This window comes from Psammomys obesus, unplaced genomic scaffold (assembly GCF_907164565.1).
Source record: "Psammomys obesus unplaced genomic scaffold, mPsaObe1.curated_primary_1811, whole genome shotgun sequence".
In the NCBI taxonomy this organism is placed as follows: domain Eukaryota; kingdom Metazoa; phylum Chordata; class Mammalia; order Rodentia; family Muridae; genus Psammomys; species Psammomys obesus.
Genome location: NW_026596073.1, coordinates 33689462 through 33709884, shown reverse-complemented (window position 1 = coordinate 33709884; position 20423 = coordinate 33689462). Strand labels below are relative to the sequence as shown.

Here is a 20423-nt window from a genome sequence, read left to right as displayed (position 1 = left end):
GAAAGAAAGAAAGAAAGAAAGAAAGAAAGAAAGAAAGAAAGAAAGAAAGAGAGAAAGAGGGAGGGAGGGAGGGAGGGAGGAAGGAAGGAAGGAAGGAAGGAAGGAAGGAAGGAAGGAAGGAAGGAAGGAAGAAAGAAAGAGGGGGCCGGAGGCAGAACAGAAGACCAAACAAGCCAAATCAGTTGCTACTACAGATGGTTTAACACAACATAAACATCTGATGACAAAGAGGGCAGCTAACTAATGCCATTCATCACCATGCAGTCTTCAAAACTTCAAGTTACAATGAAGGCACAGGCCAGCTGACCTCTCTTCCGCTGGCTGCTTGACTGAGCCTCATCCTCGCTAACATTCTCAATAGGACCATCTAGTTTTGCTTCCCGGTTCTCTTTGCTCTCACTGTTGCTTCTTTTTTCAATCTTCTCTTCTTTTTCTTTTCTGATTTGTGGCTTCTTATTTCCTTGGCTGATAACATTCTGAGACTGCAGAAAAAAAAAAGTGTTCTCATTTCTATTAACATTTCACTACAATAAAAGTCAATATACCTATTCTAAAAATTTTGTTAAACAAATGAGAAAGAAAATAAAAACCTAGAGGGTGGGCCACTTGTCTAGTACTATAAATATAAGGTGCTGGGTTAGATGCCCAATTTCACTAACATACATGAATATGCTGCCATCCTTAGTCAAAAAAATGCAAGTAAGTTAACCACACATTATTACAATGGATAGTTTTAAAAACTAACCAAAATAAGAGTTATTGAGACCGTGAAGTAACTGGAATTCTTCTGTAGACCAGGCTGGCCTCAAACTCACAAAGATCAGCCTGACTCTACCTGCTGGAATTAAAGGCATGTACCACCACTGCCTGGCCAGTAACTAGAATTCTTAGACACCACCAATGGGAGTGAAAGCTTGCCAGTTTCTTAAAAACACTAAATATTTATTCTTTTTCTTCTAGTTATCTACTATGAGGAGAAAAAAAGAGAAATATCCATTCAAATTTTAAAAGTCCACCACAATTGAGTGGACAGAGTTATAGCCATGAATTGAAATGTATCACTGGTACAACATAGAGGAATCTCAAGATAATATTACTATACACAGAAAGTACAAACAGTTCGTAGGAGCAGAAAGGTTATCAGGTGTGGCTGGATGGTGGGGAAGACTGCAACACTCACAAGCAGGAGAAGAGCTCATTTTCTGGTGGTGGTTATGGACTTACATGCATATTCAGATAAAAACCTATCACATTAAGGCTGGGATGGTGATACAATCCTCTAATCCCAGCACTTGGATGGCAGAGGCAAGCAGGTCTCAATGAGTTTGAGAGCAGCTTAGTCAACAGAGTGAGTTCTAGGATAGTCAGAGTCAAAAAATAAAATGCAATCCCTCCCCAAAAGTAATGATAATTAGGGGCTGAAGAGATGGCTCAGCAGTTAAGAGTACATGTTGCTTCTCTAGAGGACCTGAGTCAAGTTCCCAGCTCTGTTTCTTACCACCACTTTTAATTACAGTCCCAGGCTGGCTTTCTGACCTCCATAGGCACCAAGTATGCACATGGTGCCCCTTAGGCAAAATACTTAACACACATTAAATGAATGAATCTAATTTCTTTAGTTAAAAAGATAAAATGTAATCCTTTTTGGAAAAAAAAAAATCATAGAACAACACAAACACCTTACCCCAACTTCTGGGGATACAGCCAGGTAGGAAAATGTAAATACAAGCAGTATCTTATAATTGAGTAAAACTATAAAAAGGATAGTTGTCAAGTTTTTATCATCTTATCAAGAGATATACACATATAAAGTGTAAAATTAATTTATCATAATTTATATGTGATCATTATTACAAAAAAAAATCAAAGCTAAAGTGCACTCTGGGTAAATGTTAAACCATCAAACTCATTACTAATACTACTTGCAGCAAAGGATATTGCATGTCAAAATAATGCTGCTGATGAGCCACATCTTTAAATACACCAATCACAGCAAATAATGTTGAGATAAGAATTTTCTTTTTAAAACAAACTTAAATACACACTTACCCCTGTGTTCACCAGTTCACCTGGTGTTGGCCAGTTTGCCATATCACTGAAGTCACTAGCCTAAAAAGTAATAAAATCAAGTGTTATAACTGAATTTTTTTTTTTTAAACAGAAAAAAAAAATTGCTAAAAGCATTTTTTTGTAGCCAGGCATGGTGGTACATGCCAGCAATCTTATCATTTAAAAGTAATTCAAATCAACCCTGGGGTGCAAAAGGCTGGGCTATGAGGAGGAGACCCCTTCTCAGCAAAAGAAATAAGTTAGATGTAGTGCCACATGCCTTTGATCACAGCATTCAGGAGGCAGAGGCAGGTGAATCTCTTGAGTTTCAGGCCAGCCAAGGCTATGTAGGGAGATCCTATCTCAACTCAAGGGGAAAAGAAGCAACAACAAAGCCAAATAAAGCAACAGTAATTATTTAAAACCACCTATATTTACTTATATGCAGACCTGGCGCATTAATTAAACTATTTCTCAACCACTTTGAAGTAAAAATTCAGTGGTCTTAGAATCAGATTGTTTCAAAACCAGTTAAAAAGTACTCCTTGTAAAGGCATACCTTGTTGGATTTCTTTGTCTTGAGTTTTCCCGCTTTTATAATTTTTGGGGAACTGAGCTCTAAAGAAAATATACAAAATTGCTTTTACAACCATTTCATTTAATAAGTTTAGCAAAATTAAGTATTAATTTCAATTTTAGCAAGTTAGCATAGTTAGCACTCCCAAGAAAATCCAAGTTTCTGGAACTCAAATTCCTAGAAGGTCATCAACTGTAATATGCAAATCAAATGCTACCCACATTTAAAAAGTGTAAAATATTAGCTGGGCAGTGGTGGCCCAAGCAGGCCTTTACTCCCAGCACTTGGGAGGCAGAGCCAACTGGATCTCTTTGTTCAAGGCCAGCCTGGACTACAAAGCAAATTCCAGGAGCTACATAGAGAAACCTTGTCTCAAAAAAAAAAAAAAAAAAAAAAAAAAAAAAAAAAAAAAAAAAAAAAACAAAGAAAGGAAAGTAGAAACTACTTTCAGTAAAGTAGAAACTACAGTAAACTGACAGAACAATCCTTTAGTAAAATATAAAAAAACTAAAACTTTAACTTCTAGCAAAATTCTACTCCACCCACTTTCTTACTCTCTGTCTCTCTGTCTTGTCTTTCTCTCCCTAATTTTTGGCATGTCATAAATAGGAAAGCAAGGTGTTCTACCTCTGAGTTACAGCTCCAGCCTTCAACTCACTTTGTAACAGGATAAATTATTCTATATGATACGTTCACCAAGAAGCATTTAGAAAAAGTGTTATAAGATTTTAAACTACTTCTAAGAAACAAACAGGTTTGGCAGCCTTAATAGAGTACACCCAGTATCTCTGTTAGGGATTCTATTGCTGTAAAACACCATTACCAGATGGCTCAGTGGTTAGAAGCACTTGTTGCCCTTGCAAAGGACCTGGGTTCAGTTTCTATTGCCTCCGTGGTGGTTCACAACCATCTATAAATGCAGGTCCAGGGAATCTAACACCCTCTTCTGACCTCTGGACACTAGACACACACATGGTACACATATATACACATAGGCAAAGCACTGATACACATAAATTAAACAAATATTTAAAAAACAAACAACAAAACCACCATCAGCAAAAGCAACTTGGAAGAGGAAAGTGCTTGTTTTATCTTATACTTCCCGATTAAGAGTCCATCCCAGAGGAAAGCCAGGGCAGAATCCTACAGGCAGGAGCTGAGGCAGATGGGTGCTGCTTAGTAGGTTGCTCCCCATGGCTTTCTCAGTCTGCTTTATTATAGCAGCCAGGCCCACCAGCCCAGGGGTCAGAGTAGTAGCACAACATATTGGGTCTTCCAACAACAACCATTAATTAAAATGGCCCACCTGCTTGCTTACAGGCCAATTTTATACAGGAATTTTCTAAATTGTATTTCCCTCTTCTTAGATAGTGCTAGTTTGTGTCAAGTTGACTAAACAAAGAAATAAATTGAAATAATAAAGTAAAACAGCCACCCAACCAGGACACCCAAAACCCAGCCACACAAAGGAAAGTAACTGGTCTCAGGATTCCATGGCAGGTAGAGTTTATCCAATATGCAAGGTTGGTGCCTCAGCAAACAACACAGACAACTACTGCATCATCAGTTGTTACCTTGAAAGAAAGCACAATGGTGGATCATGCCTCTAACCCCAGCACTTGGGAGGCAAAGACAGGTAGATCTCTGAGTTAAAGGCCATTCTGGGGCAACACAGAGAAAATCTGTCTTGACAAAAAACAAAAACAAAAAAACCCAGACAAACAAAAACCATCCCACCCCCAAGAAAAACTATCTTTAAACCAGGTGGTGGTGGAACAGAGGATCTTTGTAAGTTTGGGGCAAACCTGGTCTACAGAGCTGGTTCTAGGACAATCAAGACTCTACACACACACACACACACACACACACACACACACACACACACACCCATAGAAGATACGCAGAGGGCTGCCAGCCCCATGCACCTGCAGTGGGAGCCACTACATGTGCAAGTGTGTGGTGGAGAGATGGGAAGTAGAATGCTTTGAACACTATGAAGAAAGTGCAAAACTAGAGACTCAGGGTGGAAAGGAAGAACCTGATGTAAGTAGCCAGTCCTGCCACCTGAGGCCATGGCAAGTCCAGGCCACGCTCCTGGTGAGGGCCATGTCTGAGTCTGTGGTCATGCAGCAGCAGGGTCCGTATCAATGTCCCTGCATCAGATTACCACTAAAGAAATTTCAGAAGTCCCTAGTCTGGGAGGCCATATTGATGTCCAAGGGCTGAGCAGAGCTGGCTCCACCCCCTTGCCAGTTGCAGCACTCAGGAGAGTAGGCCCTGCACCTCACCTGGGTAGCACAGTAGAGCTGGCTCCGGGTGGTAGATGCGTGGATAAGCCAGCCCTGAACTTCATCTGCCAGCAGTGGTTGTGGGCAAGGGAGAGATGCCTCCCTCTCCCCTGGAAACCTGTGGCAGGTGAGAAAACTAAGCTCCAGGTCACAACAGCAGAATTGCTGTCCCTGCCTGTCACCAGCTGCAGCATTCTGGAGAGCAGGCTGTGGGCCTCACCTGAACAGCACTGTAGAGTTGACCCTGGTGCTGGGGTCAGGGTGAACCAGCCCTGAAGGCATGGGAGAGCTGGCCCTGCCTCTTGCCCAATGTGACATTGTGTGAACTAGCCAGAGCAGTGCTGGAGAGCTTGCCCTGGTGGTGTGTGATTAAGAAAGCTGGCAGGCTGACCAACTCCGCTACCACCCAGGCCCAAGATCCAGGGCTTTGAGTTGGCCCAGCCTAACATACACCCCATCTATGAACTGCTGAAGCAAGTGAAGAATTAAAAGTCCTATGAATCCAAAGCTGAAGGATCTCTACAGAATATCTGAGAGGAGTCCCTATGAAGATCCAGTATTGATACTGTGGCAGAAGCCAGAGGCCTCCATCCAGGCCTAATGTCTCACTACAATAAACATTTGCAAGTAAGCCTGTATAGGCAAAAAAGTATACTGTGGGACACACTGTGACACACTACAGCTTCCACGAGAATTTTATTATTTGGTTGGTTTTGTTTTTCTTTCTTTTTCTTTTCTTTTTGAGCACATGTCTCAAGGGTGGAGGGTGAACACAAAGGAATGGGGATTGGGAGTGGGTTCATTTTTTTGATGCTACATCTGGATATGTAGATGTAGTCCTGGCTGACTGGAACAGGCTATGCAGACCAGATAGCCTCAAACTTGCAGCGATCCTCCTGTCTCCACTTTCCAACCTAGTATTGGGATCCTAGGGATCAGCCACCACTACCAGCCATAACAGCCTGGGACTGGGAGATTCTACCATCTATATGTGCTACAATAAGTCTCTCTCCCTCCCCCACCTCCCACACTACCTCCTCCACATTGTAAGACTAACATTTATTAACAAGGCAACAGGGAAGCTGCGGCTGGGGGAACTACCAAAAGTTCAAAACCAGGCTGGCTGCAAACTGAAATTCTCTTTGAAGTGGGGAGGAGAGCTGGAGAGATGGTTTCCTGGTTAAGAGCTCTTCCTGTTCTTCCAAAGGATCTCAGTTTGGTCATGTAGGTCCTGTAACATCTCATAGCCTCTCACATACAAACCCCTCCCACATACATACACATAACTAAGATTAAAATAACAGTCATGCATAGTGGCACAGGTCTTTAATCTTCAGCTCTCAGGAGGCAGAAACAGGCAGATTTGAGATTTGAGAATTTCAGGATAGCCAGGGCTATATAAAGACCTCGTCTCAAATAAACAAAGGAACCATACATATATTTTTGAGACAGGGTTATTCTTTTCTTTTTTTTTTTTCTTTTTTCAGTGTTTCTCTGTGTGGCCTTGGCTGTCCTGTTCTCACTTTGTAGACCAGGCTGGCCTCAAATTCACAGAGATCCTCCTGCCTCACAAAGTGCTGAATTACAAGCTTGGGCCACCATACCCAACCCAGTGTTGTCCTGGAACTCTCTCTCTCTCTCTCTCTTTGTAGACCAAGCTGGCCTCAAACTCAGAGATCTGCCTGCCTCTGCTTCCTGGGATTAAAGCCGTGCACTACCACTGCACAGCTAACTGTATTAAAAAAAAAAAAAAATACCAAAGAAAGAAGATAACACCCAGACATGGTGGCACACAACTTTAATCCCAACACTCTGGAAGGCAGAGAGGCAGGAGGATCTCTGTGAGTTCAAGGGCAGCTTGGCCTACTGAGTCCAGGATAGCCAAAGCTACACAGAGAAACCCTGTCTCAAAAGAAAGAAAAAAACAAAACAAAAGAATGAAGGTAACATGGCATGGTGGAATGTGCCTGTAATATTCTACAAGGACATGGAATAGGCAGCATGTATATGTGCATACGTTCATGTACATTGTGTATGAAAACATATACCATAAAACACACACCTTGGCAGAAATCAACATCTCTCTAACTGAACTAAAGATCCACTCAGCAACAAACAGAAAAATCATGTTTGATACAGGAAACTTAGCCAACTACCCTGGGTTAGTGAAATCACAAATCTTGGGAGGGTTACCTACAACCAGCACTTTCCTAAGACAGCATACTCCCTAACTATATTCTAAATATTTGTCCTATACCCAATCGTAGTTCCCCCTTCTCATCAAGGAAACTTGAAACTTCTCTTTAAGAAAACCACAATCAAATGCAGAGTTGTGGAACCTAGTCCCATAGGATACAACTGTGATACAACTCACTCACCTATGGCTTAGGGAACATTGCAAAAGGGGCAGAAGATAGTAAGAGCCAGAGGATCAAGGAGTTTGGTATGGTTTTGGGTCTCATAGGAATGCCAGAAATTACACCCGTAGTCTTACCAATATGACTACCTAAATATGAGCTGAACAAGGACAATACCTATAAAAGACAGAGGGATGACCACAAAGCCTCAATCCTACACAAAAAGCTACAAACTGCAAAGAAGTACTGAAAGAGGAAGAAAGTTTTCTCCAGAGAACACAACAATCGGTTATACAGTACCAAATGATCAGCCCTGAAAAACATATATACAAGGAACATTATACAGAGCAGGTTGTATTTATGTATAGAAAAAGAAACATATATGTAACAATGAAAAATGAAGTCATAAATTTGAAAGAGCAAGGAGAGATATATAGGAGCATTTGGAGGGAAGAAAGGAAAGGAAAAATGAAGTAATTTCATTATAATCTCTAAAAATAAAAGAAGTAACAAAAAAACATTCCATGCAATTAAAAAAAATATATAGGCATATAGAACAAAGGAGGGGGGAGGAGACCACGGAAAAGAAAACAAAACCTCCAATAAAAATATTATTTGGAGGCTGGAGAGATGGCTCAGTGGTTAAAAGTACTGATTACTCTTGCAGAAGAGGCAGACTTGATTCCCAGCACCCACAGTTGTTCACAACTGTCTGTAACTCCAGTTCTAGGGTATCTAATGCCATCTTCAGGCCTCTGAAGGCTTCATACACACAGGTGGTGCAGACATATGTGCAGGTAAAATACCCAAACACATAAAATAAAAATAAACAAAATATTTTTTAAATGTATCTAAAATTCCAGGTTAGTGTTGCAAGTCTATAATCCTATCCCTGGGAAGGCTGAGATAAGAGAGTCAATAAATAAGCAATCTGAGCTACCACAGCAAGACTTACATCCAAAAATGAAAACTCCCCAAACACAAGGAAAGTCTTAATTATCTCCTATGCTAACAAAGAAAATAATCAATTTATAGGCACTGGAAAACAATGTGTGAAACAGTAATACCTTGTGGTATAACAGTTGAATTCTACTTTACCCTTCTGAAGTACCAAAAATACATATAAAATTTTGCTTTGTCAAGATAAGGGAAGGGAACAAGTAAGGCTTAGCTATGTGAACTATATTTATAGATTACAATTACTCTACAGAGGGTTTCTCTGTGTAGCCCTGGCTGTACTGAAACTCACTCTGTAGACCAAGCTGACCTTAAGCTCACAGATACCTACCTGCCTGCCTCTGAGATAAAAGGTGTGTGCCCCAGCCCAGCAATCACCCAGTACTTTAAATGAAAAAATGGTAGATGAAATTTTATGTTCCAAGAACATCTATGAGAGTAATTGCTAAAAAGATCGTTTAAAAAAATCGGTAAACTAATTAATCAGCAACATGACTTTTTTGAAGATGCGTTCTGGGTCTTCTGTGTGATGGTGTGTGCTGCAATCACAGCCACAGGCTCAGCTATGTATGAAAGCACTCTACCAACTGAATCTTAATAGTTCTATCTTTATGTTATGAGGATATACAGTATATATTATCTAATATTTTATTTATGTTATATGTGAATATATTTTATTGTAAAATACAACTTGCTTAAGATGTATTTCAGGAGGGTATTAACAGCAAACTTACTTGTGGTCTCTGGGGAAAAAATGGGAAAAGGTGGGTGGATAAAAAGCAACACAGAGCCAGGCATGGTAGCAGTAACCCTTAATCCCAGCACTAGGGTGGCAAAGGCATGGTGATCACTGAGTGAGTGAGACCAGTCTAGTCTACATAGTGAATTCCAGGCCAGCCAGGGCTGTCTAGTGAGATCCTTTCTCAAAACAGCATAGGGTCAAAGAATAAGAATGAAAAACTTGGGCAAAAATATCAGTATTTTTATATTGTATTTCTGTGAAATTACACTTACAAGACTGATTTTTACTATACAACCACAGCTACAAGCAAGTAATTAACAAGTCTTAGCCTGTTACTTTATTAAATAATTACAACTATTTAACACAAGCTTACGATGGTTTGGGAAGATCTCAGGTCAGCCAAGTCTCAATACTGAATTCATGACATCCCTAGGGGCTGGAGAGATGGCTCAGAGGTTAAGAGCACTGGCTGCTCTTCCAAAGGTCATGAGTTCAATTCCCAGCAACCACAGGGTGGCTCACAACCATCTAAAATAAAATCTGCTGCCCTCTTCTGGCGTGCAGGTGTACAAGGAAACACAAATTGTATACATAATAAATACATAAAATCTTAAAAAAAAAAAAAAAAGATATCCCTACATGGGCCTGGCTTTGGTTGAAGTGTATTACTATAAAAAAAAAAAAAAAAAAAGAGAGAATCACATAATTCCATAAGAATAACATATACCTCTGATTTTAGAACTGAATCATAAGGGCTCTGAGCCACTTTACTTATTTTTCCTGACTTATATAACCTTCCTTTCCTGGTTTATACTCCAGAGTTTAAAATATAGGTGCTCCAGAGATTGTCCCTTTTACTATATGACAGAGAATCAAATTAGTTCTTTTTATAAATTGAAGTCTCTTTGCTTTTGGGATACTTGTTCATCTCTCCCCCAAAACTACTACAAGCTCTTTGCCAATTTTCATTTTCTTTCCATAATGAGGCAATTTCAGCATTAGTAAAGGACACTACAATGTCTGCTGGGTCTATTCCTGCTAATTGATGAAGTCTCATTTTTCCTTTCAGAATTACCTCAGAAATATTTTCCACATAAGTCTTTAATTTTTAACTGTTTATGTGCTAAAAAAAACCCACTCTAAGATACTATCTTCTCTCTGCATTAGATTCCTGAAGGAGAATGGATAGAAGACAAAATAACCAGAATACATTCGCGATACACGCCAAACGATCCATATGTGCATCCTGTAACTCTCTCACAGCTTCAGCTGATGATGTTCTTGGACTATATAAGTTCTTGAAATAAATTACTTAGCTCTTGAGTTGTTATTCCAATTGTGGGGCCGTAACCAAGTACTATATCCCAGCAAGTTTTGAAAATAATTAAGAGTTTGTAATTGATCTTACTGTGGTTGAATTTTCTGTAAAGCTATCGTATATATCCTAGAACTGATAGAATCTCCTCTTTATATTTTTTCAGGAGCAATTTGTAATCCCCAGAAAGGCAAAATTCTCTTTACTTCAAATATTTTTTCTAAGGTATCTGCATCTGAATCAGCCAGTAAGATAACATTCTTATAATGGTAAATTTTAGACTGAGAAAACTGTTTATGGATTATTTCTAATGGCTGTTCTACAAAATATTGGCACAGCGTAGGACTGTTTAATATTCCTTGTGGTAAGCCTTTCCAGTGATATCTCTTTATTGGACCACTATTATTATAAGTTAGCACTGAGAAAGCAAACCTTTCTCATGCTCATGCAAAGGAATTGTGAAAAAACAATCCTTTAAATAAATTACAATCAAAGGCTAAGACTTAGGTAATAAAGAAGGCAATGGAATTCCAGGCTGTAAAGAGCCCATTGGTGGACTCATCTTACTTAAAGGAGTTTGTCAATATATTTGTTTTGTGGTCTTTCTTGAAAAATTTTTGTTTTATCTATTGAAGCTGTTCTATCCTTGATTACATTCAGAGCAGTGCTGTTTTTAACGACAGGCACTAAATCTCTTAATTGCTCTGTGAATGAGTTTCCCCAACTCTGACAGGGAATTATTGAATCGAATTTGCTGTTGCAGCCTGCCGTAGGCCCCCTTGGGTGTTTCCCAAAGGCAAAGTGTTACCATGCTATCCATTGTTGATCTGTAGTCACTAGTCCAATGCCAGCCCTTGCCACACCTTCTGCATACTCCAGAAAGCTGGGGTCTTCCTTTTGGATTATAAAAAAAAAAAAAAGAAAGAAAAGGAAGGAAGGAAGGAAGGAAGGAAGGAAGGAAGGAAGGAAGGAAGGAAGGAAAGAAAGAAAGAAAGAAAGAAAGAAAGAAAGAAAGAAAGAAAGAAAAGGAAAGGAAAACAACAAAAAGTTTCTAGAAATTCTTTGCCTACAATCCCTTTTTATATGGTCTTGCTTAACACAATTAAAACATCTGCCATTTTGTTTTTTTCTAGGTCTTTTAGAAATTACTTATCCTATCAGATTAGCATCATATATACATGCGATCCAGTATCAGCCATATCTTTAACCCATTGCTCCATCGGTGCTGATACTGCCTTTAAAGGTCTGGTGACTCTTTTGTATTCTGAATTAGCATTTTCAGAAGCCAAAGTTTCAACTGGTAATTTCCTGACTCCTGAATCTGATACTACTCTATAGCTGCAGTCAATTTTGTAAAAATCAGTGAAGGCTTCTTTGGGGCCTTGTATGATTTTAGTAAACGACTCAGACCTCTTTCCTGATTCTTCAACCTTACCTCAGACAGCTAAAGCTGCTACACAACACAGTGCCAAGGTATGATCATTAAATTCAAACTGCCTTTGTAAAGTAAATCAGCATATTTTCCTTCACCTAGCAACTGATCCTGGAAAATAGCAATACTTCTGGCCTAATTGTGTTGTTCTATGGCCTTTACTTCCTCTTTTCACCATGATTGCCACTGTAACTGAGGACCAGATTCCAGTACTGTTGTTGCCAAATCTTTCCAGTTTGGGGGGAAAATCCTGTTCTGAGTTGATCATGAATTTAGTACCTGCTTCACATAGGATGATTGCATACCACAGTAGACAACCACTTCCTTAAATCTCAATCTAATGTGTGTATAGGATGACATTTAGATTCATAATAAGCTTGGGGGGGTGCCTACCATCTCCTGGTAGGTCTTTTATAGTAACCGAATAAACTCAGCCTAGTTTTCTTTCGCTTTTTGTTTGTTTGTTTGATTGATTCGTTGGTTGGTTGGTTGGTTGTTTTTTTGTTTTTTGTTCTCTTGAGGCAGGATTTCTCTGTAGCCTTGGCTGTCCTCACAGCGATCCATCTGCCTCTGCCTCCCTGAGTGCTGGGATTACAGGTGTGCACCACAAAGTTTTCTAACAATCCTGAGCTGTCCCTTTTCAGTTTCATTATACAGTGGCATGGTAGGCTCTTGTCTAAAATCATCTGTGTCTGAGAATTTTCCTTATTCTCATTTATAGGTGTTTCTAAGGCTTGTCTAAATTCCTCTGTCTGTGTCTGAGTATTTTTATTATTCTCATTTATTAGTCTAATTTTCCTCCTAAGGCTTGTATCTTACCAATACACTTTTCAAATTTTTCTTTTTCCTGTCTCTCTAAAGTTTTTTTTTTCTTTGAGCCAGTACAGAAAGCCATTATAGCTATTAAAGTATAAAATACCCAAATGACAATAATCATAACTGATATTGAGCCAATTTCAGTTAGGTTATTTAGCTTTTCATTTACTACTTTTTTATTTTTTTGTTTTTTGTTTGTTCTGTTTTTGAGACAGGGTTTCTCTGTGTAGCTTGGCTGTCCTAGACCCACAGAGATCTACCTGCTTCTGACTCCCCAAGTGTTGGGATTACAGGAATGCGCCACTGCACCCAACTTTCATTTACTACTTCTATTTTTAAGCCATCTGGAGTAGCACTAAACAGGTTCTAAATACTTCCTATCCTTAACTGTCCTAGAGGACTTCCCAGATGACTTCCCAAATCTGATGGCTTCTTAGTTTGTCCACAAATGGAGTGATCTCTCTATGGGGTCCTGCCACTCCTTGGAGTGCCAAAATGTTGTTATAAAATTTGAAAATCCCAACTGTTTATTTTACCAATGAAGACCCAGGAGCCAGATGCTCAGGTGAAAACCTGCTAGCTCAGAGAGGCAGAGAAAGCACCCAGATGACCATAACTCAGATCAAGTCCCTATGGAAAAAGCCTTTCTTACTCAGCTAATGTCCCAGATTAAAAAAAAAAAAAAAAAAACCCAAAAGCCTGGTAGCTCACCCAAGAGCCCAGGAGGAGAAAGCCAAAAGCTCAAGGCCAAAGATCTTAAGAGCCTAAGAACAAGAGAGGTCTGCTTCTTGACCTAGGTTTAACTTTTTTAAAATCCTATGTACAGAAAGCTCTAGCATTAACAGTGTGTGTTAGCACTGAATCACACCAAACAATACACAAATCTCGGGGTTCACAATGGGATCAAATATCCTGCAACAGCTTTATCTGGTTTCCCAGAAACAGCAATATACCAGAGTCATCCTAAAAGTGGAAGAGTGTCTCAAAAATATGAGAGCCATCAAGATTTGCTTCAATTTTGTCTAGAGAAAGCTAAGCTGCCAATATGGCAAAGTAGGTAAAAAAGCTTGCTGCCAAGCCTGAGCTGAGTTTGATCCCCAGAACACACATGATCTAAGAAGAGAAACAGCTCCTCTAAAACTGTTCTCTGATTTTCACATAAACCACCATGGTACACACACACACACACACACACATACACACACACACACACACACACACACACACACCCCAAATACATGTAATGAACAAAGTCCATAACTGTATCAAGACTCCATGCTTCCTATAATATATTTAACTCTGATAATGATGCTTATGACAAAAAGTTATATTCCTTCACTTCATTAACAGTGACAGTTTGGCTGGGATTAACACCCTCTTTCTCTTTCAAGAGTATCCTATTTTGTAGAATAAATCCTAAAAGTATCATCAATATATTAAATTAAGCTAATTTAATATAGCTTAATCTTCATTCTTTGAATCCTAAATGATCTCTGGACAAAACAGATTGTCATTACTATTATTCTCTTTCTGATATAGAGCCTCACTATATTTTTAATTATTTATTCCACTTTAATTATGCATTTATGTGTGTGTATGTACATGTGAGTGCAGGTACCCAAGGAAGAGAGAAGAGGGTGTTGAGATTCTCTGGAGCTGGAATTACATGCACCTGTGCGCTGCCCAATGTGGGTTCTGGGAGCCCAACTCATCCTCTAAAAAAGCACAGTGTGCTCTTAACCTGCGAGCCACCTCTGCAGCCCGGCCTCCCTGTGCTGTTCAAACTCCCAGTGTGGGTGACCTCAGTCTCTGCCTGGGTAGCCGGGGTTACAGGCGTGTGCCACTACATCTCATTAGTCCTTTTTTTTTTTTTTAATTTTTCATCTTTTAGAAGATTTCTAACTTTTATTTATGTTTATGTGCACCACCCATGTGCAGACACTCTCAAGGGCCAGAGGGCAATAGACCCAGCTGTGGGTGCTAAAATCCCAGAGTCCTCTCCATGAGCAGTGAGTGCTCTTAACTACTGAGCCATCTGTCCAAGCCCTAGTTCATCCTCTTCTTTTTGCTTAGGAAAACAAGAAAAAGGCCATGGCATTTAGCTTGCATGCAGAAAGCATTCTAGTGTTAAAAACTGTAAGAGCTGGGAGCAGTAGCTCCTTCATGCCCATCACCCCAGCTACTGGGAAGGCCAAGGGTGAGGTTTGGGTTAGTTGCTCATCTCTACAATTCAGAAAAACGCCACCTCAAAACAACAAGCAGCAAATAGAAAGCCAGGTGTGGGGGAGCACGCCTGTAATCCCAGCACTCGGGAGGAAGAGGCAGGTGGATCTCAGTGAGTTCAAGGCCAGCCTGGTCTATACCTCCAGGACAGCCAGGGCAACGCACAGAGAAACTGTCTCAGAAAGCCAAAAAACAAAACAACAAACAAACAAAGCACAAACCTATCCATGTCATTAATTTACAAGACCAATAATCTTGCCAACAAAAGTCAACTAGTTAGTAATAACTATATTATCACATTTCTTTCGGCAGTACCATCCTACACCACAATCTCTTATTTAGATTACTCATTAGACACTGTGGAGGAAGAGCTTAGAGTCAGGGTTGCTACCCTGCCACAAATCTGAAGAAAAGCATTTCCTAATATTGCAGAATGAACCCAAGATGACCCTGGTCTTGAGGCTAGCCTCAAACTCAAACGATCCTCCTGGTGGAATTACAGGTATGGGCCACACTCCCAGTTAAGAGTCTTAATCTAAGGAAGACTGGAGAGCCAAGACACAAGTAGAGTAAACTGTCACATATTTTTCCAAATAATTTGCAATTAAAATTCTTGAGGGGGGATAGAAAATCTGCACATACAGCTTGATAATAAAGCACTTGCCCAGCAAGCACAAAGTCCTGGGCTCATCCTCAGCACAGGAAGAAAAAAAAAAAGGAATCCCCAAACTCACTTTGAAAAGTTTTAAAGTCTAAAAAACTGAGTTTATACAATCATATTTAGTAGTTCAATAAATGTTATAATGCAAAATACAATGTGTAAATCTAGATGTGGAGGGCTAACAGTCCATAAAAGTGATCAACAGAGGCTTTTCTTACTAAATTTTAGGAGACTTGGCATAGCATGTTCTCTTCAGTAGCAATGGTACTAAACAGCTCTTTTCAGCTAGGCCGGAATTATGCCAATACTAAATGAAGAGCAAAATTCAACAACAAACTTTGTTGTTGTTTCTCCTGAAAGTGCCAAAATTGATTAAGAATGAGGAGCGCTGCACGCCAATAATCCCAGCAACTGGAAGGAGGCAGTGGCAGGAGGATCAAGAATTCCTGACGGCCTGAGCTACACAGTCTTTCAAAAGCAAACAAAACAACAATAAACAAAACAGTTAACGAAGATTTCCGTGCAAAATGCTAAGAAACCAAATTGGTTCAACATTTATCTCCCCCTACAGGAGAGATGCAATAACCACGTTTGTATACTCTCCCTTCACCGCGTTTGACCCTCACAACCCCGTAAAACACGCTCAAACTTCGGCTGTTCCGCGGACTCTCCCCAGATCAGCGCTAACTTGCCAACCGAACAGCAGCAACTTCCACATAAAAAGCCCAGTTATTTTAGTACGGTTTAATTTTACAAACAAATCGGGAGCTTCACTCAGCATTTCCATTCTAACTTTAACCCCCCCCCCCCCCAAGACTTTACTAAATAGAGCGGACTGGCTTCGAACGCCTAATCTTTTATCTGCATCCACAGGGTTGCAGGCGTGCGCCACCAAATACAGGCCGGTCTCAATTTTTTTTTTCTTTTTTTCTAAACTGCAGTTGCTGCAACCCAAATAAAGCCCCAAGGGCCATATTGCATGGGTCAGCATTCGGACGCAGTGGCACAACCCAGTTTCTATCGCGCCGGCTACCGTGGGACCAGCCGTGCGCGACGCGGACTCCGAGGCAACTGTCCTGGCTCGGGCGCTCGGAAACGCCGCCAAAACCCCACCTCGGCAGCAGCAGTTAGGTCTACCTGAGACTCTCACCCCACCCCTCGCCCGGCGAGCGAGCCCGGCCGCGCGTCCACTCACACTCCCACCCGCTTCCAGCCGGCGGCCAAGTTCACCCAAACTTTGCCCCCGCCCCGTCGTCAGCGCGTCCCGGTCGCCGACGCGCGGAGGCACGAGCCGAGCACGGCCGCGCTGCCCGGTCACCCACGCCGCGGCCCCTACCCGTCAAGGAGAACCTGAGGTCCCACCTCTTCCTGTCGCTCCCTCGCCCCGATGGCCATTTATGTAAATGGGCACGGGAGTGACCCCGGGGGACCCGAGCGCCGCCCGCGGGGCGCACTCACCGGCCTCCGGGACGTCCTGAGCGGGCGGCGGCGCGCCGGTGCCCACGGGGGACAGGTGCTGCGGCGGCTTCTTGGTCCACGGGTTCCCCTTTGGCGGCGGCGGCGGCGGCGGCGGCGGCGGCTTGTCCTCGGGGCCGGCGGCCGCTGCGTCCTCGCGGGCGTCCTCCGGTGGGTCCCGCGGCGCCGGCGGAGGTGGCGGCGGCGGCGGTGGTGGCGGCGGCAGCGGAGCCTCCCCGCCGAAGGGACCCCCGGGCGCGCGCGCCTTGTGCGCCAGGTGCAGCGCCAGCGGCCTCACGGGCACGGCCGCTTGCGGCACGCTGTGTCCCAGCACGAGCGCCGGCGACGGCTCTCCCCGCGCCCCCGCGCTGGTGGCGGCCGCGGCCCGCTCCTCCCTCGCCTCCTTGCCCTCCCGCTCGCCGGGCGCCGGCTGCTCCGCCCGCCGGCTCGCCGCTGCCAACAGCGCGTCCCGGTCGCCGGCCACGGCGGGCGGGTCCTCCCGGGGGCCAGCGGCGGGCACCGGGGCGCGAGCGGACATGGCCGGCCCCTGGCCCCAGTCACCTGCCCAGCCGGGGGGCGTCCGGGTCCAGGGAGCCCGGCCGCCCCTCTCTCCACACGGGGGCACCGACCCGCTTCGGTCCTGGGACGCGGAACCCGCCCGCCGAGGCGTGCAGCGCCCGGCGTGCCGCTCCTCCCCGCCCGCCGAGCGGAGCGCTAACCGCCCGCCGCCCGGCCTCGTCGCAGCGCACGGCCGGAGCTCGCCACACGCGCCGGGCGCGCCCGAGCCGCGAGCCCTCAGCGGGCGCGGGCGACAGCGCGGAGCTCCAGCCAGGCTGAGCGATCTTTAGGCGAGCCGCGGAGGCGCGCGCGGCCTGAGCCGGTAACTGCCCCAGGGGGCGGGGCGTGCAGAGGGCGAGGCCGCCGGGGGCGGGGCGGCAGAGGGCGAGGCGGGCCAATGGGCGGGGTGCGCAGGTGGGCGGGGCGTGCAGAGGTTGAGGCGGCCCAGTAGGCGGGGCGTACAGAGGGGCGGAGCTCCGAGAGCCCGGGCGTGCGGAGGGCGAGGCGGGCCAGCGGACGGGGCGTGCTTGAGACGAGCCCGCCGGGTGGACCGGCGTGCCGTAGGCTAGGTGCCCAAGGACCGGGGCGGGGCGAGGAGGGAGGCAGGGGGAGGGGCGGGGCTGGCCGAGGGCGAGGCGGGACAGGGGGCGTGGCACTCTGGAGAGTGACGTGGCTACTCGCAAGCCTCCCCAGTCCCTGTGGCTGCGCGCGACCGCGGCCTGCCCAGTCTTTCCGAGTACCGCGGGCGTGTTTCGATGTGGCCCCCGCCCTAGCGGCGGGCGAGGCTGAACCTGCTACTCTTGGGGCGCAGCCGGCATCTGTGACCCAGGGACAAGGACTTTCCCCGGGGATGAAGCCCTGCAGGATGGCAGCTGCTCGGGACCGGGGAAAAGTTTCCCAGTGACGCTGTGGCCTCCGCCGGCACTCCGGAGCCGGATGCAGGACCAGGTGAAGACCCGTCCCCGACGTTCCAAGGCGTGCACTTGTCCGTCCTTATTCCACCCCCAACAGACAACGAAATGCTTTTCGAGTGCCCTTGAGTAAAACAAATACTTAACATTTCGCCACCTTCTCCATTTTTTACTCTTTTAGTGGGATTTCTCTAGTCGAGATCGCCCTGGAAGACATCGACTTAGACCAGTCTGGTTCTGAACTCGAGGGAATGCACCTGCGTCAGGCTTTTAAATACTGGAATGAACAACAACAACAACAAAAAAGCAAGCCTGGCAGGTAGTGGCGCAGGCCTTTAATTCCAGTACTTGGGAAGCAGAGGCAGGTGGACCTCTGTGAGTGCGAGGCCAGTCTGGTCTACAGACCGAGTTCCATAACAGCCAGGGCTACACAGAGAAAACCTGTCTAGGGAAAAAAAAATATGGAGGCGTGAGAACCACGCAAGCAGCTAGTCTTGAACTTTTTTTTTTTTTTTTTTAAGATTTATTCTTTCAGATTTCCCTGCTACTGCGCTCCTAGGGCTTGTATATAAGGAGCACAGCCAACGGCTTTGAACATTCACAGTGTCTCCATCTAGAAGATTTATTTTTTAGACCCGCCTGCCTCCGCCTCCCAAATGCTTAAAGGTGCGCACTGCCTAGCCCAGCGTGCGTTACTCTGTTTAATTATAGGCGCCGCGCGCGCTCGTGTGCGTGCGTGCCCGCGCACTAGGGTGCAGGTGTTCTGGATCACCAGACGTATTGGATCCTCCTTAAGCTAGAAGTACAGGCCGTTGTGAACTGCCCAACAGGGGCAAGCGAGCAGCAAGAGTTCTTAATCTTTAAGCCATCTCTTCAGCCCCTTGGCTTTGAACAACTGACTAAATGAAAAATAAAAGAAAGAACTTTAAAAGGAAAAAATATGACTGCTCCTAGTATGGTGGAGGAGTCCACAGTGGACGTGATCTGGGACTTGTGAGGAGAGGGGGAGGAGATGGGAGAGAGGGAAACAAGTTGCTGCAGCCAGGAGGCCAAAGGTACAAAAGGGGCATGTACCAGGTTGGATTATATAGGAAAGGGGAGCCCAGTCCCCTGGGCTCGAGAGTTCAGGAGAGGAGGTGGGTTGTACCAGCCAGGAGGGCCCTGTAACAGGTAGGGACCGAGGAGTGCCAAGAGAACCTGGCTGCCAGGGCTGCTTTGTTATGTTAAACAGGCACACACACACATACACACACACACCCCCGCCATTTGTCTCAGGTTTGAGACTTAACATTGACCATGACTCCACTTCCCTAGAGCTGAGATTAGAGGTGTGCCATCACTCCCAGTTTATTACACAGTCCTCAACCTGTGGAAATAGCACTTGATTACAATTTAACTGTATTCCCAGTTTTGCTCCCCCGCAATGGGTACCCAATTCACGCAGTATGGATACATTTTGATAGCCTAGTAAGATCTTCCTGTTTAGCTTTGAAAGTTGATTTGAGGTGATATTGGCCGCACACACTTATGGTTTAATAAACTTAGATTCTGCAAGGTCATCAAAGCCATTTCTACTGGTGAAAAGTTTTTCTTCACACCACCCCCAACCATGTTAAATCCCACCATTTCACACATTACACCAGCTATAAACTTTTCTTGTTTTCCACACAGAAATCTTCAGTTTACCTGACCCTGAGCAACCTCCTGAGATTGGCTGCTATTCAATGAGGACTCTACTTTCATTTGTATTGCCCAATGCTACTTTCTCCCACCTCCCCCGTGGCAGGGTTTCTTTGTGTAGCCTTGGCTGTCCTATAAAAACTCTGAAGAAGCAGCTGGCCTCTAAGTGACAGAGATCTGCCTGCCTCTGCCTGAATGCTGGGACTGAAGGTGTGTGCCACCACTGCTTGGCTGCTAGCTGTTCATGTGGTAATCAGTTTTTTGTTTCTCAAAGTCCTGTTAGGAAATACTTAACTCTTGTACAGAATTGTACCAACAAATACCAATCAATGGGATTCTGAACACATTCTATTTCTTTTTAACCATCAGATTATTGAAATACAAAACTGAGTCAGTGGA

At 44.1% G+C, this 20423-nt stretch overlaps 1 protein-coding gene across 1 annotated transcript in view; it reads right to left on the bottom strand.

Annotated features, from left to right (window-relative positions):
• Window positions 1-17487, bottom strand: part of Larp1b (La ribonucleoprotein 1B) — a 107441-nt gene extending 89954 nt beyond the window's left edge. The window contains 4 exon segments of the mRNA XM_055625932.1: window positions 308-482; window positions 2050-2109; window positions 2609-2667; window positions 16879-17487. Coding sequence (XP_055481907.1) covers window positions 308-482; window positions 2050-2109; window positions 2609-2667; window positions 16879-17413 — 829 coding nt within the window. The 5' untranslated portion in view covers window positions 17414-17487.
• Window positions 17488-20423: the final 2936 nt, after the last annotated feature.